This window comes from Canis lupus, chromosome 9, assembly GCF_011100685.1.
Source record: "Canis lupus familiaris isolate Mischka breed German Shepherd chromosome 9, alternate assembly UU_Cfam_GSD_1.0, whole genome shotgun sequence".
Classification (NCBI taxonomy): Eukaryota; Metazoa; Chordata; class Mammalia; order Carnivora; family Canidae; genus Canis; species Canis lupus.
Genome location: NC_049230.1, coordinates 30,038,605 through 30,061,417, shown reverse-complemented (window position 1 = coordinate 30,061,417; position 22,813 = coordinate 30,038,605). Strand labels below are relative to the sequence as shown.

The 22,813-nt window shown below is 37.7% G+C and overlaps 1 protein-coding gene across 29 annotated transcripts in view; it reads right to left on the bottom strand.

Annotated features, from left to right (window-relative positions):
* STXBP4 (syntaxin binding protein 4) overlaps positions 1 to 22,813 on the bottom strand; it is a 213,656-nt gene that overhangs the window by 190,276 nt on the left and 567 nt on the right. For 9 of the 29 annotated variants that reach the window (XM_038547771.1, XM_038547784.1, XM_038547755.1 and 6 more), the window contains exons 2-5: positions 10,784 to 10,860; positions 9,801 to 9,922; positions 9,347 to 9,422; positions 5,826 to 5,942 (exon numbers count right to left, since the gene is read on the bottom strand). In XM_038547771.1, the coding sequence (XP_038403699.1) occupies positions 5,826 to 5,942; positions 9,347 to 9,422; positions 9,801 to 9,847 (240 nt within the window). In that variant the 5' untranslated portion in view covers positions 9,848 to 9,922; positions 10,784 to 10,860. Of the gene's footprint in view, positions 1 to 5,825; positions 5,959 to 7,781; positions 7,829 to 9,346; positions 9,423 to 9,774; positions 9,923 to 10,783; positions 10,861 to 22,201; positions 22,347 to 22,813 lie in introns of those variants that run through there. The other 20 variants (XM_038547776.1, XM_038547758.1, XM_038547770.1 and 17 more) reach the window with 11 other exon arrangements.

The following is a 22,813-nucleotide window of genomic DNA, read 5'->3' as shown; positions in this document are numbered from 1 at the left end:
TCTTTCTAAAAAGTATTTAACGTCGTAGGTTTTTTTCCTTTGCCTCCTAGAACAAGATCTTAGCTGATCATGTGAATTTCTGAACCTGTTTAAAAGTCAGAACCTGCAAACTCAAACAAAGCTATTTCTGTAAGAGTCTGGCATTCAAACCAGTGAATCCTGCCCTAGTTGGATAAATGCATATGTGAAGATACTAACTTCGGGGACATGCTGAAGCCTCTTCCACACTGTCTGGGTTCTGATTCAGCAGTTACTGAGTGAATGTACAACACGACAGGCAAGATGTCAAGCACTTTCATAGTCTGTGTTCTTTCATATCGACATTTACAAAAATGTTGAAAGTACTCCTGACCATTTAAACAGTTGTTAAAAACTACCAGTGCTGTTCATTTATAATGACCATTATATAGTTTTCTAAGTAACATGTTAGCTTACTACCACACCATCTATACAGCCTGACTCTGATTTAATGAACTCTTTTTCCTAAAGACTAAGGAATTTTCCTGCAAGACTTCTGGTTCCTTTTCCATACATTCAGGAACTGTCAACTTCTTCTATTGCCAGTTATTAATGTGAATTTAGACAAGTTGTGCAATCTGTATGAAACTTCATTTTCTTTTTTCTTTTCTTTTTTTTAAGATTTTGTTCATTCATGAGAGAGAGAGAGAGAGAGAGAGAGAGAATAAGCAGGGGGAGCGGCAGATAGAGGGAGAGGGAGAAGCAGGTTCCCCACTGAGCAAGGGAGCCCCAGAGACTCCATTTTCTTAGCTGTAAAGTGGAGATAAAATACCTGTCATACAAACTTGCTATTAGTAATTAAATAAAATACATAAAATCCTAGCACACTGTGGGTGTTAAATAAAGGAGAGTTGAATCAAAATTTCATGCCTGTTGTAATTTTCACACTGATGGCAAATTTAATCCTGTTACTTCTCAAATTAAAAATTTTGGAGTTAGGAAAAAAAAATTAAAAAAAATTTTTTTTTGAGTTAGGGCATATGGGGTTAGGCAGGGAAAGATAAGGGAAAGGCCCAGAGTCAGGCTTCCACAAATTCCAAGGACACTGAGATGCAATAGAGATAAGGCAACAGAAATGAGGTAAGGACAGAAATCTGGCCCTCTAGCTCCAAAATATTAGGGAGTATCTTCCTTTGACATCTATCCCGTAATCACTGAGACTCAAAACAGTCATGTCATTCACTCAAGATGGCAAAAGAAATCTCAAGGCCATCCACTCCCTACTCAGGTTTTCCATAAAAGGCCAGCCAAAAAGCCCTCAGTGGCAACCTTGTTGGGACCCTTCTCAGTTCTGAGAGCTTTCTCTGTATCTGCTTAATAAACTTCTATCGCTTTACTTGCTCTCCTTTGTCCACAAGATTCATTCTTGGACTCCATGAGACAAGAACCAAGCCCTCTTGCTTCACTTGTAGGGGCGCTTGGGTGGCTCAGTCAGTCAAGTGACTGCCTTTGGCTCAGGTCATGCTACTGGGGTCCTGGGATCAAGTCCCACATTGAGCTCTCTGCTCAGTGGGGAACCTGTCTCTCCCTCTACCCTATTTCCCGTCTCTGGAAAAATTAAAACAAACAAACAAACAAACAAACAAAAAAACCCAACCCTAATGGCTGGCCATGCATAGGAAAAGCTGTATCTCCTTAACTTACCAAACCCAGCACAACAAACTAGCCACAACCAGCTTTTTCTGGCCTCACCATCTACCTTTTCTCCTCATCATATAAATTCTTCATTCTATTCTCAGAAAATGTTCTTCAAACCAGCTCTGGTCTTCGGAACCCTAATGCTTTTACACATCCTAATCCCTGTCTAGAATGCTACCACCAACCCCACCACTTCTCTGATAAACTCAAACTTCACAGTCAAATGCAAACAAGTTCTCAGTGGTAAGTTTGTCCCAACTGCCTGGAATTACTACTTGTTCCTCTCTCTCTGCTCCAAAAGCACTTTTTAGTTACCTCTGTTATTACTTACTTTGTACTGTCCCTTTTGTTTACACATCTTTTTCTCTCCCATTAGAGACTAACTCAACAACTTCCAAACTAACAGCACTGATTATTTCAGCTGGCCAGAACCATGTCTTTTCATGGTTGTCTCCTTGGCATAATGCCAGGTACATAATAAATGAACAATAAATTAAGCAGGGCCAGGAAACAGTCTGAGGAAATTAAAGTGGCTCTGACAGAAATAATTAATAGCAAAGGAGAAAAAAGAGTGCCTTGTAAAGTAAACCTTCTTGACCACTACTTCTTTAGTTCTCATCAATGGGACTGGTTTCTTTACACCGGAGGCCTTGGTCCCAGTTCCAGGGATATGCTCAGCATATTCTGAAAATACATTTCCTCTGAAAGATAAATATGTCCTACTGCAATCCTTTGTGAACAATGACTAGCCACTAGTATCTATGTCTGTGTGATCATTGTCTTTACCTATGGAGTTTGATCCCCCCAAAAAAAGTCCTGAATTATTTATCATATTTAAGATGACATTGACTGTAAGATACACTATTATTTTATGTATCACTAAAAGAAGACAATGCTGACAATTACACTATGAAATTGATTGTAAGACTCATCTGATAGAGCTTATATGTATGTGTTTTAATATATGTCATAGAATCAGCTAAATGAAATATGAAATATAGTATTAGGTTTGAAGAAAAGCTTTTGATTACTGCTTGCTTTCCTTATACTAAGAGCAGAAAAACCAAACAAAAACGTTTGAAAACTTCAAAGAAATTTCGTGTCCAGAATCTAACACAATGGGCCAGTGAAGAGAAGTACTTGGTGTGGAGCCAGATGGTGGCAGTAGAATAGCAAACAGGCAGATTAGCAACTCTCAGAAAGATGACAGAATGACCAAGGGATTATTCATTCATAAATATTAACTGAGCAATTAGTATGTGCAAGGCATCACACTGGGGATGAAAGATATCATTGTGAATAAAATCAGAATCCTTGCACTTAGAAAACATACTATCTTATGTTTTAGACAGAGTTGATAAAACAATCACAGATATGGATGTGTGTTTACAAACTGAGATAGGTGATATAAAGGAGCACATGTAGGAAAAAAGATCTGACCTAAACTGGAGGCACAGAACACATTGTTTAGGAATCAGTCTTTGAATAGATATTTCGAAGCAATGGTGGTAAGGGCATGGGTGTGTTCCCAGTCAAGAGGGAACAGCAAATAAGAGTTTCCAGGAACTGAAAGACTATCACTCTGGAAGCATAAGAGTGGAGAGTCAGAAAAGTATAAGGCAGAGGTCATGTTATACAGAGCCTTGCAGGCAACTGAGTATTAGAAAGATAGGCTGCAGTGGGGGGTGGGTGGATATACATGGTGCATAAGAGCACACAAAGCTATTGTGAGGTCTGTTAAAAAGCTATGTGATGGGGGCACCTGGGTGGCTCATTTGGTTAAGCATGTGATTTTGGTTCAGGTCATGATCTTAGGGTACTGGGATTGAGCCTCATGTCAGGCTCTCTGCTCAGCAGGGGTCTGCTTCTGCTTCTTTCTTTCCTTCTGACTCTACCCCTGCTTGTGCTTTCTCTCTCTCAAATAAATAAATAAATAAATAAATAAATAAATAAATAAAATCTTAAAAAAAAAAAGCGGGGGTGGGGTGGGAGGGCACCTGGGTGGCTCAGTGGTTGAGTCTGCCTTGGGCTCAGGTCATGATCACAGGGTCCTGGGATCGAGCTCCACATCAGGCTCCCCGCAGTGAGCCTGTTTCTCCCTTTCTGTCTCTGCTTCTTTCTCTGTGTCTGCCATAAATAAATAAATAAAATTTCAAAAAAAAAAAAAAAAAGCTACGTGATGGTGGTAGAGGTCAAGAAGACTAATGGGTTCAAGAGATATTTATAGAGTAAAAAAAAAGTCAACAGCACATGTTAATAAATTGGGTATGGGTATTAAGGGAGAGTAAATAGTTGGGATGCTTTCAGGTTTTCTGACTATGCAAATGGAAGACGTCATTTAAGATTGAGAACAGAGGAAGAAGCTCTGTTTGGGAAGAGATGAGCAGATGAGGGTGTGGTGTGACTATCATGAGTCTTGCCTCAGATATAGTGAGTTTGAGATGCCTTAAGGAGATCCAAATGGAAATACTGACCAGGCAATTGGGTATGTGGGTATAAAGCTCAAAGAAGTGTCTAAGCCAGAAAAAAGTCTAAGATTGAACACTGAGGACTCCAGACTGATACGGTACTGGCTGGTGGGGTACAAAGGACCTCGGAGTTCTCATATTTCTTTAACTCAGGACCTAGTGGATTTGTTCTCCTGCGATAGGCTGCCTCTAACACTTAGAGCTGGGAGGATCTTTCCTTCTATTTCAATTGGAAAAAACATGTCAAGATGCTCCAAGTTTGAACTCTGAATGTGTTTTTTTTTAAGATTTTATTTATTTATTCATGAGACATAGAGAGAGAGAGAGAGGCAGAGAGATAAGCAGAGGGAGAAGCAGGCTCCTCAGAGGGAGCTTGATGCAGGACTCGATCCCAGGACCCTGGGATCTCACAGCCTAAGCTGAAGGCAGATACTCAACCACTGAGCCACTCAGGTGCCCCTGAATGTGTTTTTCAAAGAAACATGGTGTTTTGGTCACTGACCCAGTATTGTTTTGTTTTTTGGGTTTTTTTTTTTGCCATTAGAGAACACTCATGCATTTGTAAGAGGGTGATGGTGGGGAATCAGGCAGCTATTTATGATTAAATAAAGATTCCTTCTGAGTTCCAGGAGCCCCCTTAACATATGAAGTTTGGAAATATAAGTGTTATATAATCCATCTATAAACTTGAGGACTGCCTATATTGTTAGCTCTGAAACAATATACTAAAATAAAATTAGAGCAAGTGAAAGCACTCCTATGCATTTAAAAAATATTAAGTTGCTCAGCTTAGGAACTTAGTAAGGATAATCTTATGAGCCTGTGTCTCCTATTGTATGAATACATCCACTATGCAGAAATTTTGTGCAGATCAAAAATTTATTAATATAACCTAACAATATTTAAACACAGTAAATGCTATTAATAAAAACATTTAAAAATAAAATTACATTGATTTGTATTTGCATTGATTTGTATGTGCATGTAACTCTCCATCTTGAGGAAGCATACAAAAATAAATGTAAGTATTGTAAACCTAGTTAATCTTCTGTCTCTACCTTTCTCTGTTCTAGCTGTTTTCTTCAGTTGGATTTGACCAAATACTGTCCAGGCACATTAATAACTCTGTGCTGCTCTCTAGTGGTAAATATAGAATATAGTTCATTAAATGCTTTTTGATAACCTTTCCAAACAATGAAATTCTAAGAAACATCAACAAGAGAAAGTATTTAAGTATAAATTTGCAGTCTGCTACCACTGATAACAGATGAAGAGTTAGCATCACTGCTATCAATTTATTATTGTAAGATTTTATTTATTTATGAGAAAGAGAGCAGGAACAGGGAGAGGGAGAAGCAGGCTACCCAATGAGCCAGGAGCCTGATGAGGGACCCAGGGCTCAATCCCAGGACCCCAGGATCATGGCCTGAGCTGAAGGCAGATGCTTAACTGACTGAGCCACCTAGGCGCCCCTCAATTAATTATTTTAATTACAAACATTTTTCATGGGGATAAAAAGTTCCTTGAAGGAAAGGCCTATCTTTCTAGTGCTTGCAGGATCTTTCACTGAGAAAGTCACAGTGGACATTCAGCTAGTATTAAAAATTAAAAAAAAAATTACTTGATGTAGTAGGTAAACAAACTTCATCACTGGTGGTTTGGGTTTTTTGGTGAAGTGTTATTTTTTATTTTCATTTTTACCTTGTAACAGTCTCCTCCAGGAATGATTTCCTGAATATATACCAAGGGACCTTCATTTCGGTTAATTCCTCCTAGGATCTTCAGACCAAGGCCCGTTTCCTTGGTAATTGTAATCATCTGAAAGGCAGGATCCCTAAGATAAAGTAAATTAGCACTCACAGGTTAGCCTAGAGATCTTTGCCTACTTTCTCTTTAAACTAATTGTTAAACCAAATTCTTAGATCTAGACATTTAGAAAAGTATGGTGATAGAAGAGCAAACAAATGGATTCTATTACCTCTATTATTTATTTTTTCCTATGAAACAATTAAACCATAGACAAAATCACAACAATAGTACTTATTTCTTTAGAGCAGAACAAAGAAAAATACCTTCAACATAGAATTTAAATAAATGTAAATATTTATTAAAGGGATCTGAAGAGATGTGCCTTTAGTTGACTTTTAGATTACACTGAAGGATTCCAAAATTAAAGATTTTAATGAGTTAGGTAAGTGACTTTTTAAAAGACATTATTGGTAAAAGACACTTAAAGTGTCTTTTAAAAGGCCATTTATAACAAAATAAATATGACCTCCATTTGAATCTCAAAAGGAAAAGTTATCTTTTTAATTTAGGAAGAGTATGTTTTCATAGAAAGCATGTGCTCCATCCATAATTTCCATCAAACTTAAGAGCAATGTCATTACTGCCAAAAGAATTTTGTGCAAGGTATACCCCCCTATTTATGTTTCTGAACACTCCTATCAGAACAGAAACTTGGAACAGTTTGAAATAAGGCTTAGAGCTGCCCGCTTACCAGTGATGTACTGGGCACTGTGTTCATCAATATATATACATTATGCCATTCAATTTAATTATTTTTACAACTCTTAAGATTATTACTCTTATTTTTCTAAAAGCACCAAAATCTGGGAAGGTTAACTTGGTGGTCTAAGGTTATGAAGTCAGAGAACAGCAATGGAAACCCAGTTTGTCTTATTCCAGAGGTAAATTGTGGTATAACTCCAGAGGTAAATTGTGGTATAAGATCTACTTTGTTGCCGTATTTAAAGCCATTGTTGAATAGGACTTTCAGCTATTTTCAAACATATCAAAAAACTCAAACTGTATTAAAAAAGAGTTGCCTTATATCTTAAATATGATTATAGCTTTTAGAAAAAACTTTCTTAGCTTTTGCCATAGAAATTCTAATGATATCTTTAAGAAAGTGCATTCAAAAGTTAAATCATAAAAAATTGAAAGAAATTAAACTATAAAAAAAAAATCTTACAAACCTCCCTGCTTTTAAATATTTTGCTTTTTATTATACTAAATTAAGGCTCTAGTGTTGGATGGCTTGTCTGGTTTCTAGGGCAATGGTCAATTAGCTAGGACAAGAGGCCATCAGGACTGGGTCCATAATGTTTCACTATTACAAATTTCAAAAGCTCAGCCCACTCTTAGTGGAATATTAAGTTGTAAGCATAAGACTGAAGCCTAGGAATGAGAGAGTGGAAGGGGAATGGGAATTAAAGTACCTCATTAAGTACCTCCCATAACCTCTTAAACCATCTAAATGCGAAGTTCCTCCAATGGTGAAAATACACCATCCCTACCATACGTTACTGTTTCAGTAATGGAGACCTCCTTTTCTAATCCAATAGAATATCTATATTTCCATATAGCATTTACTTGCTACGACCTTATTTTAAAACCCCCTTATGCTAATAATTTATATTATTTACTTGTTTTGGCTGTTAAAAATAGTTCTGCCGCTCAACTTTAATCACAGAGAATTGCAAATTAAAACCAGGCAGAGATATTGCTATTCACCTATCAGATCAACATATATTTAAAACTGACAATATACTCGGATGACAAAGCTTCAGGAAAAGAGGTATTTTTGTATACCGTTGACGAGGATGTAAAATGGCATAGATCCTAAAGAGAGAATTTGGTAATCTCTAAATTTACCTTCTGACCCAGAAATCCCATTTCTAGGAATCCATCTCAAAGATACACTGGCAAAAAATACAAAATGATTTGTATATTAGGTTATTCATTTTGGCATAATTTGTAATCTCCAAAACTTGCAAACAATGGCTGTCCGTCAATAAGGTACTGGCTGAATAAACTATAGTACATTCACAGGATAAAATACTACAGTTATAACAAGGTCCAAGGAAGACATTTATAGACTGATATGATCACTAGGATAGAAGTTAAAAAAAAAAAAAGGGCAAGATCAAAAAGTATATATAACATGTTGCCTTTTTGTTAAGAACATGCTGGTGAGTAGAACCTAAGAGGCAGAGCCTGGATATTTGCGGCCATCTTGCTTCAGTTATAGGATTCTTTCCCATGGGCTTGAGTTTCCCTTAAGAGTTGGACAAAACTCTATGCTGTACTAGAAAGTAAAACTGCTCAGCACAAGGGCACAGAGCTCTGTACATGGAGCTCTTTCCATACCACAGAGATGGGCCTTGCTTGTGCCCCATGGAGACTACATTTTTCCAGTGCTCTCAGGAGGTGTCAGAGAAAGACATCCTCAATTTAATTAGCCTGATACTCTTCTCCAGGGAAGACCTATGAACCTGAGGGCTGGTGTGCACGTGCTTACTATTATATACAAATATATATATATATATATATATACACACACACACACACACACATCATATATATACACATACTGTTATATAATGTGTATATATTTATATGTATTTGCTTATGCAAAAAGAAGCACTGAAAAAGAACTAAGAATAAAAATGGTTATCTATAGGAAGAATGAGGTCACGGAGTGAATGAAAGGCAAGAATGACTTCTCTGAATATATCCTGTTATATGTATGTTACGGGTTTGCAAAACAGCCACCAATTCTTCCCATCCCTGTCTGTGTGCCCTTTGGAATGCGCCTTTACTGTTGTTCCATTAAAAAGTAAAGTCTGGGGACACCTGGCTCAGTGGTTGAGTGTCTGCCTTCGGCTCATGGACAGAGTCCTGCATTGGGCTCCTGTGGGGAGCCCGTTTCTCCCTCTGCCTAGGTCTCTGCCTCTTTCTCTCTCTCTCTCTCTCTCTTTTTTTTTTAAGATTTTATTTTATTTATTTATTCATGAGAGACACACAGAGAGAGGCAGAGACACAGGCAGAAGGAGAAGTGGGCTCCCTGCAGGGAGCCCAATGAGGGATTCAATCCCGGGACCAGGATCACACCCTGAGCTGAAGGCAGATGCTCTCAACTGCTGAGCCACTCAGGAGTCCCATCTGCCTCTCTCTCTGTCTCTCATGAATAAATAAATAAAATCTTAAAAAAATTTTTTAAAAATTAAAAATAAAAAGTAAAGTCTGTATCTCTACCCTTTGAATTTGGACTTGGCTATCCGAACTGATTCAGCCAATGGTACATCAGCAAATGTGAGGGAAATAAGACATCTGAAAAACACGTGGGTGTGTTGCTGGGAAACATTCTGCCATCATGGGAAAGAGCCTGAGCTAGCATCCTGGAGAATGAGATCAGGTTCAAAGAGACGCCATCCAACCTTTCCAGATGAGGTGCCAGAACATATGAGGCCATCCTGCACTTCTGGTACATAACAGAAAAACTGTTCAGCCAACCTATCAAATCATGAGAAAGAATAAATGCTTGTTGTTTCAAGGTATTTTGGGTGGTTTGTTACCCCGCAAAACCACTGTTACTTTATGTTATTTTTAACTTGGAATCATAAAATATTTTAGATATTCTAAACAATCAGACCAAATTTTTAAAAAAACAATTTTTATAAAAAATTATAAAAAAGAATGCAGAATTTATCCCATACATTGATTTATGTTGGAAGGTAATAATTGATCAACTTATTACTCTACCTTAACTCAGTTAACTGTATAAAATTTTCAATCAAAAAAGTTCATTACCATTCTACATATTTCAAACTATGATAGCTCAAAACATATTAGATTTAAAAATTACTTTTTAAAAATTTACTTAAAAATTACTTTTCAAGTAGACTGGATGATACCACAGCAGATGTATTTTTATTCATGATTTTACCACAGGAGCCTTAGATTTAACCGTGTAATTGAAGATCGTGATGAAGAGTCTAGAAATTCTTCCTTTCCTAAGAATGCAGAAATAGAAAATAAATTTTCATGTCTTAAGAGTTGTCAAATTCAACTTTGCTTAAAAAAATTATATACATGTAAACAATATGTATCTATATATACATGTTAGATGTATTTTATATATTTTGAACTATGGCACTCTTGTCATTGCTGATAATATCTGAGAAATATGAAAACAGTTCTGCATATAGACATGGCTATAGGACTACATCCACGTCATTATCTGTATCTATGTAAAATCTGCATTTTCTGGGGCACCTGGTGGCTCAATGGTTGAGTGTCTGCCTTTGGCTAGGTCATGATTCTGTCCTGGGATTGAGTCCCATATCAGGTTCCCCTCAGGGAGCCTGCTTCTCCCTCTGCCTGTGTCTCTGCCTTTCTGTGGCTTTCATGAATAAATAAATAAAACCTTTAAAAAAAAAAAAAACAACTGCATTTTCTGGCAGAGGTGAAGAATACAGTTGAACTTCAGGTAACTCATATAGTTTCCACCATTAATACACTTAAAATATCACATAACAGGAGCACCCGGGTGCCTCAGTCAGTTAAGCATCTGCCTTCAGCTCAGGTCATGATCCCACGGTTCTGGAATTGAGCCCCTCATCAGGCTCCCTGCTCTCAGAGGAGGGGCCTGCTTCTCCCTCTCCCTCAACTGCTCCCTAGCTTGTCCCTCTCTCTCTTTCTGTCAAATAAATAAGTGAAATCTTAAAAAAATAATAATAAAAATAAAAATCACATACTAATGAAAGTGTGACAAATATCTTTTGTAATCACAAGGCTAGAAAGTTTATAGGCAGAATGTCTATAAAATAATTATACAATACACTGTTGAAAAAAACAAATTCCTATCATCTTACCAGCTATTTTGAGGGGCTTCCTGCAGATCTTATATTACTTTGATTCATATTAATCCACAAGCTTCTTAAATACTTTCCTATGAAAAGAAAAAAAAATACATATGATTTTAATGTCTCATATAGCTCTTCTGTGAAAATTAAAGAGAAAGGTGCAGTTTCATTTAATTAAAGTTGTATTTGAATAGAGCTTTATCATCTCTTCAGAAGAAATGTGGATAAAGTACAGAAACTTAAAAGACACTAAGAATATTTAGCACAACCTTCTTATTAAGGAAATGAATAGCTAGATTCAGAAACTGTGTGCTTTCCTCACACAAATGAGAAACAGTCAGTGGTTGTTTTTCTAACTAGCACTCAGACTTCGGAGCCTTGAGCATGGATCTTGGCATCACAGACACCTGGGTGCCAATTTGAGTTTGTAGGCTTCTCGAAGCCTTAGTTTCTTCATAGTACAATCACTACCTTGACTGTAGTGATGGTTTTACAAATACATACACATATCAAAATTTACCAAATTCTCTCACTATAAATATGTACTGTTTGTTATAAATTAACTATATCTAAGGGCACCTGGGTGGCTCCCTTGTCTTGATTTCACCTCAGGTCATGATCTCAGGGGCATGAGATGGAGCCCCACGTGGGGCTCCTTGCTGGGCAAGGAATCTACTTAAGATTCTTTCCCTTTCTGCCCCTCCCCTAACTTGCACATATGTATGCTTTCTCTCAATATAATCTCTTAAGCTAAATTTTTAAAAATCTGATTTTCATTTAAAGTTGTCAGAATGGAAAGGAGCTGGGAGGATGGAAGAAACAGGTGAAGGGGAGTTGGAGGTACAGGCTTCCAGTTACAGAATAAGTCACAGGGATGAAAAGTACAGCATAGGGAATATAGTCAATGATATCATAATAGTGTTGTGTGGTGACAGGTGGTGGCTACACTTGTGGTGAGCACAGCATCATGTACAGTTGTTGAATCTCTATGTTGTACACATGAAACTAAGGTAACGTTGTGTGTCAAGTATACTTTGATACATTTTTAAAACTAAAATTCTCTAAAGAGGGGCACCTGGTGGCTCAGTAGTTGAGCATCTGCCTTTGGCTCAGGGCATGATCCCAGGGTCCTGGGATCAAGACCCGCATCAGGCTCCCTGCACGGAGCCTGCTTCTCCCTCTGCCTGTGTCTCTGTCTCTGTCTCTCTCTCTCTGTGTCTCTCATGAATAAATAAATAAAATCTTTAAAAAAAAAATTCTCTAAAGAAAAAAAAATGTAGAAAATGTAAAAGCTTGACCTTGGCATGTATCTTCCTTCCCTTCAAAGAGGCCACTTTATAAGAGTATAAACTCATAATGTTCATGAATAAATGGGAGAAGAGCCATCAGATAAAATGTTTTGACAAATTGCTAGAGGACAAAAAATAGATGGTGAGATGATAACTGATAAAGGACCTAAGAAGCTGAAACTAGGGCAAGGCTTCCATTTTTTTTTTCTTTTTCTTTGTTTCCTTTTTTTTTTTTTTTTTTTTTTTTTGAGAAAGAGAATGCACATGCAAGCTGGGTGAGGGGGAGTGGGAGGGAGATAATCTTAAGCAGGCTCCATGCCTTGCAGAGACTGTCGGGGAGCTCTATCTCACAATACTGAGATCATGACCTGAACCAAAATCAGGAGTTAGATGTTTAACTGACAGAGCCACCCAGGTACCCTGACTTCTTAAACATTTGTGAGTCTGAGCCCACATAGAGAACATGGGAACATGTGTATTGTGTACTGGGGTGAACAGGGATGGCATGCTATATATCTCTGAGTTGCTGAGGGGAAATTTCTGCATACCAGTAACTGATTCAAAGCAAAATTCTGGCCTCAGAAACAGCTGGAGGGAGATTCAGGAGGAACTCTTCTTGCAGAATTCCAGAGAGGCTAAGGACTCAGAAAACCAAAATTCCAGGGAGAGCAAAACTGAGGCAGAGAACTAAAATCAAGGTGATTATGTCAGCTTTTCTCTAACCATTGAATGAGGGAGAAACCACACATTCTGCTGTAAATAACTTGAATAGGCCTTAAAGAAAGAGCCAACCACCTTCTGGGAACCTAACATAGTGTTGTTCCACTGGCCTGAATGTTAAAATCCTGCTTCGACTTTCACAGTCCCTGTGGCAGAAGCATGGGAAGCATGCAGATTAAAACCAGCAGAGAAATGACGCCAAAGCGAATAAGATCCCAGCCTAGTGGTGATCACCATCTAGTGGTGATTTGTCCTAAAGGGACACAGAGTTCCCCAAGTGATGAAACATACCCTTGTCTAATGGATATATTGTGGCTAAAATGTAAAAACAGATTTCATATAATGTCAAACTTAACAAGGCATTTAAAAATATTTCTATTTTAAAGTATTGAAATGAAATTTAAGTGTTTAAATTATTTCATTCACTTAACATGCCTGACAGTATCCTAAGTGCTGCAACAGACATCAGGAGGGTGCTAAGTGCTCTGACAGTGTGTGCACAGGGGGCTGGGGGAGCATGGAGGAAGGCCACTCCACCCAGAACAGAATCATTACTAAGCACCAATGTGGCCAAATGAGGATTTTAACTTCCCTCAAAGGAGCCCCACAAGGCAGGTATAATTACATATTTATATTTACATAAATGAAAACCTTGTCACGGAGAAACTGTGACCACAAGGCTACACAGTGTTAAAGTAGAATGTGAACCTAATTCTCTCTAGCTCCAAACCCAACCTTTTTTCACTACAGCATGCTGGGGAAGCTGATTTATGTAGAAAAACTTCATTTTCTGAAAATATAGGGTGACAGTCTTAAAAGTACTAATATGCTGTCTATATGAGATGATACTGTTGATTAAACTAACAGAAATGGGTTTAGTTTTATCCACCAAATAGCAGGCTTTCTTTCTTTTTTTTTTTTTAATGAACAGGTATCCATTATCATATCCTTAAGCCTTAAATTTCATAAAATGCCTTTTCCTTCCCTTTTTATTCTCTACTCCTTCCTTTACAGAAGCTAGCAAGCCGCCCAACCAACAGTTCTGTAATGTTACAAACACACACACCCACAACTTCACATTATTAATGAATGACACAGAAGTTTCACACACATAAAAAAAAATATGCCAATTCAAGAAAAATATATTGTTTTTCTAGTTTAGTGACTCATAAGGGAAAAATGTGAGGTCAGCAACAACAGAGAAAGTGGAACCCTGGGGGAAAAAATCTTGTTTTATAAAATAAGTCTATTTCAGAAAACAAATGAGAGCTTTACTTTGATGAAAACAGTTTAAATTATATATAGAAATTTCATTAGATAAAAAAAATCTGCCTACAATGCATAAGTTTGAATAGACTTAATTTATATTCCCAAAGAGATTACATTCAATACTTTCTAAAACTAGTTCTTTTTACTAGATCAAAAATAGAGAAAAAGGGATAAAAACATCTGGCAGAAAAGATGGTAAATATTAACTTGATGAAATTATAATATTGAATGAATATTCATACTATTGATAATAGTATGTTTTTTAGTTTTTAAAAATTGCTAATACATTACAATGAGATCTACGCAATGGATGTATATATCTATCCTATCTTCAAACTTATTTCCACATACTTAAGTACCCCTGTTTTTGTTTCTTGTGAATACTTTTAGTTCCTTTATGCATAGACAAATATGAATATTGTTTCCTTTGCTTTTGTTTCGACTAAGAAAGGAGGTACAATGCACAGAAAGCATCCAGCTGTTCATGTTGTGCACTGTATAATCCCTGAGCGTATGGGTCATATACATGATGTAAACAGGTCCTCTGGTGTATGCAGTAGTCCTGTAAACTGTAAGCACAGCTGTGCAATCTCGTTTTTATAAATTAATGTAGAACCTGGAATTATTTCCATTTTTACATAGCATCCTTTTTTTTTTTTTTTAAGAGAGGGAGAGGAAGAATCTTAAGCAGGCTCCGTGCCCAGTGTGGAGCCTGATGTAGGGCTCAAGTTCACAACCCTGAGATCACAACCTGAGCTGAAATCAAGAGTTGGATACTTAATTGATGGAGCCATCCAGGGTCCTCCCTAATTTTTTTAAATTTTTCATAGCTGCATGGCATTCCATTTTATGGAATTTATTCTCATATTTATTTATTCCCTTATTGATAGATACTTAAATTGTTTCACATATTTTGCTATTATAAACATGCTGCAATGAAAACCCTACATATGGGTCACATCACATGTGTGCAAATTTATCTGTATGACAAATTCACAAAAATAGATCAGCATTTATATACACTTGATTTTTTTCACTTGATAATTTGATAGAAATTGCCAAACTGCCCTCAATCATCAATTGCCCTAATTTACCACCTATCCAATAATAGTGCCTGATACTCCATGTTCTCATTAACATGGTGTATTATATAACTTCTGGATTTTTGACAATCTTATTGATGAAAATAGTATCTTAAGATTTTTTTTTTAAGATTTTATTTATTTATTCATGAGAGACACACAGAGAGAGGCAGAGACACAGGCAGAGGGAGAAGCAGGTTCCATGCAGGGAGCCCGACGTGGGACTTGACCCCGGGTCTCCAGGATCACACCCTGGGCTGAAGCTGGCACTAAACCGCTGAGCCACCTGGGCTGCCCAGTATCTTAAGATCTTAAGATTGATGAGGATGAACATTTGTTTTTATGTTTTAAGAACCATTTAGTGTCTCCTTTTATGTGAACTTTATTTTTATATCTTTTGCCAATTTTTTTTTTTTGTGGTTAACTTTTTTCCATCTAGGTTTTAGGAGTTCTTTTTTTCCCAGGGAGACTATCTCCTCTGTCTGCATTAAGAAATGTAAATATATTTTTCCTCCTTTATTCTTAGTTATGGATTTTGTTGTTATTGTCGTTATACAAAGGCCTGTGGAATTTATCAATCTTCCATGACTTGTGGGTTTTAAGTCAAATGTAAGTCCTTATACACTGCAAGGTTATCAAGAACTCTCTTGTATTTTCTTCCAGTATTTTTATAGTCTTATTTAAAAATCTTTGATCCATTTGGAATCCATCCTATTGTACAGTATAAGGTATAGATCCAACTCTTTTATTTTCTCCCAAGAATATCACTCAGTTGCCTCAACAACATTACTATAAGTAATCCATCTCATAAATATTTGAGCCTACTTCTGTGCTTTTTATTCTGGCCCACTGGTTAGTCTATCTTAATGATGAGGCTTTATGTTTTGTACATAGTAAATCCAACACTCCCTCATTACTTCTTTTGTTAATCAAGTTTTCCTGGCTATTTTTGGTAATTTTTACATATTAACTTCAAAATCTCATTCTGTTTACAAAACAAAACAAAATTATGCCAACTTTTGGGGAATCATGTTAAATTTATAATTGAGGAAGTACTATATAATTGAGGAAGTATCTATATGGTTGAGTCCTGCTACCCAAGAACTGGTATGTCTTTCCATTTCTTCAAATCTTCTTTTGTGGCCTTCTGTAGTGTTTCCAAGGGGTCTCATATGGGTCTCACACTTTGCTTATTTAATACCTAGGTATTTTAATCTCTTTGTTGTTTATTTAATGTCTTTAAAATATCTATTATTTACTTCAAAGTATTCAACAAGTTGTGTAGTCCAGGAACTCTATGCCATTTAGTTGTTTTTCTAAAGTGAAAAGAAACTAGAAGTAAAGGGAAGAAGGACAAGGTGTGGCAATAAAGGAGAGATGTATGGGCTTACTACTTTACACTGAAATGGTCCCTTCACCTTCACCTTCACCATCATCATCATCATCTTCTTCCTTTCTTCTTATCATCATCATCATCATCACCACCACCACCATCACCACGCTAGGCATGCAGCCTAAGATTCTCTTTCTCCCTCTCCTTCTGCCCACCCCCCATACCCATTTCTGTCTTCCCCTCTCAGAAAAGAAAAGAAAAGAAAGAAAAGAAAAGAAAAGAAAAGAAAAGAAAAGAAAAGAAAAGAAAAGAAAAGAAAAGAAAAGAAAAGAAAGAAGATAGATTAGCCCCTTCTGGTTCTGTCTCCTTTGATGTAATTTCCCTTTATGTCATTCTCTTTTTTTATCTCCATTTGCTAAAGTATCAGCAAATGTTGCAAAGCGAAAGAGAAAATAAAAATAACATAGACCTGGTATTTACCAGAGAAAACTGGCTATACCCTTTAAATATTTCTTATAGGGATGCCTGGGTAGCTCAGCAGTTCAGCATCTGCCTTCGGATCAGGGCTTCTCCCTCTGCCTATGTCTCTGCCTCTCTCGTTCTGTGTTTCAAATGAAAAAATAAAATCTTTAAAAAATAATAATTTCTTATAACTAATCCTTTGTAAGCAAATTGGCAAGCAGTAAAAATAGACACTTTTTCCCTCCTAGAGTTTAAAAAGAAGACTTATAGCAAAGAAACTCACAGTACAAATAGTACTTAATGTAAATTTCCTCTCATATTAATCATCTCTAGCCTATTTAAAAAGAAACACTTTGGAATTCTCTTTGCCACACGTTTTATTTTTACAAGGGCATTGCACTGGGATGAGCACTTGTCTAGAAGTTAAGATACCTGGGTTTGAGTTCCATGTGTGCTGTCCACTAGCCACAGGACTTGGAGTGGTCACTGAACGATTCTGCTCCCCAGTTTCTCCGTATGTAGAATGACAAGATCATTCATCAGGTGATTTTTAAAGGTTCCTTGGTTCTATCAATAAAAAAAATTCTGTTCCTGGCTTACAGAACTACAAGCTCCTCAGAGTTTTTTGAGGGGAGGACTTTCCTTATAAAATGTCCATGCACCTCAAAGACACAGTCTGGTCCATGAGTGGTATAGGGTAGCCAGTAGTCAAGTCATTTGGAAGGAACTGGAAGGGAGGAAAAAAAGGACTTGCATAGGAAAAATTTTACATTAAGGTGGGAATGATAGTGCTGGTTACCTAATAAATAATCTGTTTGGATTCTGTGACAGACAAGTTGGAAATGCTTACTATTTATAGATCAACTAGAACTGCTATATTAAAATATGAAAACAATTAAATATTTCTTGTTGTAAAGTTAGACCTATAGATTCAGCATTATACTTGAAGACACAAAACAAAGTGTTTAGAAACTGTGGCAACATGTCTTATACCTTATCACAGCACAGATTCTTTGAGACAGTATTAGTATTTAAATAATCCTAGGGTCATATAATCAGGAATGGCTTCCTTCCCTGGGCTTGACTTTACTACTTAACTGATCTTTTAAGAAATAACATGAAAGTTTTAAGAGATTAAGATATAAAGTATCAGTCAAAGGCAATCTATCTTCTTTATTTTGTACCGAAAGGCAATATTCCTACTGCTAATGAATTTTTTCTTAAGAATCTAAGCAAAAAAAAAAAAGAATCTAAGCAGTTCAGGAATGCTGCTCATTTGCCTTGGGGGTGGACACATAGCAACTGCCTGGAACACACAGACCAACCCTGTGGAAAACACTGGAAAACTGCTTGAAAGGAGTTCTAATCTCAAACAGGAGATCTTCATCAGAGCAACAGCTCACTGCTCTCAAAAGTTTCCTTACACTACCGGCTGCCTTCTGTTTGCTTTCATTCCTGCACTCATTCCCCAATCATTTACTCAGTACAACCATGCACACTAAGCTATGTGCTTGTGATAATGTGGGGAACAAGCCAAGGTCCCTGCTCTTATGGCATTTACATTCTAGTGTTGAGAGCAAAATAATAATAAAAAAGGAAACAAACAAACTGGATTTCATATACACCAATGTAACTTGGACAGACGCGGGCTGATTTAGATTGGGTAGTGGTGTTCCAGCTAAGATCCAAACAATAGGTCAGCCAGGAAAAAAACTGGGAGACAAAGTATTCCAGGCAGAGAAAAGGTGTTGAGGCAGCAAAAAAAAATTGGGGGTATTTACAGACACAAAGAAGTACGGCTAGAACATGGTGAATGTGGGGAGAGAGAGAAACAGCAGATGAAGTTCAAAAAGCAAACAGAGTCTAGATGACCTAGGGTCTTATGGGGCATGTTAAGGAGCTTGGAATTTTGCTTGATGTTATTTCATAGATCCTGACTATTCTCAGGAGACCTAAATTTTCCTTTTGCCTCATCTCTTCGCTTTTACTTCCTGAGATTGGGTTCTCTGCTTTTGCATTTTTCCCAGTTTTTTGCCTCTGCTTTTAACTCTGCTTATCCCAGGAAGGCTGACATGGCTTTAGCCCAAATTATGCTGAAATGTCATTCCGTCTATTTGGGGCAAAAGGCCCTTTATTTTTATTTATTTATTTTTTAAGATTTTATTTATTTATTCATGAGAAACACAGAGAGAGAGAGAGAGAGAGACAGACAGACAGAGAGACACAGGCAGAGGGAGGGCTCCATGCAGGGAACCAACATGGGACTCGATCCCAGGTCTCCAGGATCACGCCCTGGGCTGAAGGCGGCGCTAAACCGCTGAGCCACCAGGGCTGAAAGGGCCCTTTAAAAAACAGGCTCTTATTGACTGCATGGGTCATCTATCCACGAAGCTGGCCCTGATCCTGATAAACATTTTTTAAAAAGGCCCTCTACGGATGAATGACTTGTTTTCATTTCACCTGGTCTGTCAAATATATAAACTTATTGAAGATCTTTTAAATGGAGTAGCTCCTCAAATATGTGACTTAAAGGTTAAGTTGCCAGGAAATAAGAAACTAGGAGATCAAGACTTACTGAGACAACTTCATGCCATCACTGCAATCACTGAAAACTGTGATTGCCCAGCTTATTCTCAAATGAACTACAATTCACTTGTTCTTAATATTTATTGAGATGCATTACTCTTTCTTGTTTAGGGATGAGGAGATTATTATAATAAATAGCAGCTAAATAAACAGTTTTAGTACTGTTGGAATAATTGCTAGATGTTTCACTGCCAAATGGATCTAGTAGTTTTATTAGGCAAATAGCTGAGAAATGCAGCTCAGGGACTAACATGATAAGATTTAAGTAGCAGTTTCCTCAAGTTATATTATGCATTAAAAACACTCAAAAATGGAATTACAAACCAAATTTTTAAAACGATTCATCTTTATAATCTTTAAGTCTTCATAAAGCTTGAAAACCAATAATCAGATAAGAAAATGTGTGACTATCAATGGTTTCTGTTTTCCCCCATTTTTCCCATCTTCACCCATTTTGCTCACCCCCATCTCCCCAAATGGCTTGTATAACAACAAATTTTACCTATTATATAAAATTGGACATGATCAAAGCTAACTAGAAAGGGTTCGCAAGGTTTACTTCTAAAAAATGATATTACAGATTAAAGGTGCTAAGTCTGAAATGTCAGTCCAGTCCTTAATATTTTAAGTTTGTAATCAATACCTCTACCTGCAGAACAGATAATAACCTTGCCCTGAGGTGCTCCTCCATTCATGGTCAAACTCATGGGTTAGCATTAGTTATCATAATGATGTATGCAATATTACAAGCACACCCAGACTCATGAGAACTATAGCTAAGACCATTTTACCGCTATCAAGACTATTGCACCTTGGGAGGATCCCTGGGTGGCTCAGCGATTTAGCGCCTGCCTTTGGCCTAGGGCGCGATCCTGGAGTCCCGGGAACAAGTCCCATGTTGGGCTCCCGGCATGGAGCCTGCTTCTCCCTCTGCCTGTGTCTCTGCCTTTCTGTCTATCATGAATAAATAAATAAAATCTTAAAAAAAAAAAAAAAAAGATTATTGCACCTTGGAAAGGAATAGTTTCATTTGAAATTACAAAACAAAATAACAGATCCCAAGACAAAGACACTATTACTGATGTATTTATATGGCTATCTGTTGCTACGTATTGGGGGCCTGGAGGAAAAAAATGGCTAAGGGAATGTATTGTTGGTTTCAGTGACATTTATGTTTGCATGAGGTTTGAGTCTATGCTGTAAGAAACTTAATATATGACAGGTCTTATCCTGAAAAAGCTGATAATCTGGTATAAGAACTAAGGTAGATGAAAAAGATTTTCAAACACAAAACAATACAAATAAATTCGTAGAATCATAGCATTTTCAAGTTTTTGTGCCAAAGTAGGAAAGATTCAGAAGATATTTTTGGCTTTGCAATTTTCTGGCCCTGTGACAACAAGTTAATAATTACTCATATTCACTCAAGATGACCATCATTACTCACCTCAATTGCCTCCTAACTGCTCTACTTCCGTTTTTGCCCCCTTCCCTTTAATGTATTCTACACAACACAACCAAGGTCTTTTAAAAAATGTGAATCAGGAGGCACCTGGGTGGCTCAGTTGTTGACCATCTGCCTTTGGCTCAGGTCGTGATCCCTGGGTCTTGGGACAGAGACCCATGTTGGGCTTCATGCAAGGGAGCCTGCTTCTCCCTCTGCCTGTATCTCTGCTTCTCTCTGTGTCTCTAATGAATAAATAAAAGCTTTTAAAAAAATGTGAATTAGGGCCTGGGTGGCTTAGTGCTTGAGTGTCTGCCTTTGGCTCAGGTCATGATCCCAGGGTCCTGGGACGGAGACCCACGTTGGGCTCCCTGCTTAGCGGGAAGCCTGCTTCTTCCTCTCCCTGCTTGTATTCTCTGGCCCTCTGTCAAATAAATAAACAAAACCCTTTAAAACAAAAAGTGAATCAGGGATGCCTGGGTGGCTCAGCGGATGAGCGTCTACCTTTAGCTCAGGGTGTGATCCCAGGGTCCTGGGATCGAGTCCTACATCGGGCTTCCTGCAGGGAGCCTGATTCTCCCTCTGCCTCTCTTTGTGTCTCTCATGAATAAATGAATAAAATCTTTTAAAAAAAAATGTGGGATCAGACCATATCACCTGTATACTTCAACCTAAACTCTGTAGTAGTTTCCTATTACTTTCAGAATAAAATCCAAACCTTTAGATATGGCTTAAAATGGTCTGTATTATCTGGCCCCTAACCTACCTGTTTTGACCTTATTTCCTACTACTTTCCTCCCTATTCTCTATGCCAGGAACACAGTGGCCTTGTTTTTATTCTTCAATGCTATCTAGATCTTACTTGCCTCTGGGACTCTGTATGGTTTGGAATTGTCACCGTATAGGTAGGTTCCTTATCATCATTCAGGACTAGGCTCAAATGTCACACCTTCAGAAAGACTTCACTAACCCTTCTCATTATTATTCCCAATCACACTCTTCTATTGTCTCACTGTACTGTTATCTGAAATTCCCTCATTTATATATCTGTTACTTGATTATCTCCAGAATCCCTCAGTAAAAAGTACACTTCCTTAGAGAAGGGATTGTGTTTGCTTTTCTCTGTGCGGTAGCCTCAGTAAGTTTGAACAAGGTCTGGCTTGTGGAAAAGTGCAATAAATAAAATTTTTTTAGATTAAATGTTATTTATATGTGTCATCCATAAAGTGGGAATAATTATACCTGCACCAGTCATTAGAAAGAGAGTGTGATGGGACGCCTGGGTGGCTCAGTGGTTGACCGTCTGTCTGCCTTTGGCTCAGGTGGTGACCGCAGAGTCCTGGGATCGAGTCCTGCCTCGGGCTCCCCACGGGGAGCCTGCTTGTGTCTCTGCTGCTCTTTCTGTCTGTGTCTCTCATGAATAAAATAAATCTAAAAAAAAAAAAAAACCATAACACCCCCACACAAGAAAGGCAGCCTCACGTTTACTAGCTTTCCTAGGTCTCGGGCACAATGAAAATCACTTGATATGCATATTCTCGTTTACTCTTATGATTTCCGTTTTATTAACAAGGCCACCAGGACTGAGAGAGATGGAATAACTGGCCTAAGGACAGAAGGCCATAGTGGGATGCAGGCATCACCCCCGAGCTGCCAAACCTCAGAATGGGGGCTTTCATCAGCTCCTTTATAGTTCCTAGAAAGCTTTTTCCTTCCATTACAGCAAAGTAGGCCGTGCTGCCTCTCCCCTCAGGTCCTAGTGTGTCCTCTGGCTCAAGCGAAGAAGAGGTAGTACATCCCCGACAGGGTTCTCTTCCACGATGAACATCCCCCATTTCTTTCAATCCTGCCTTA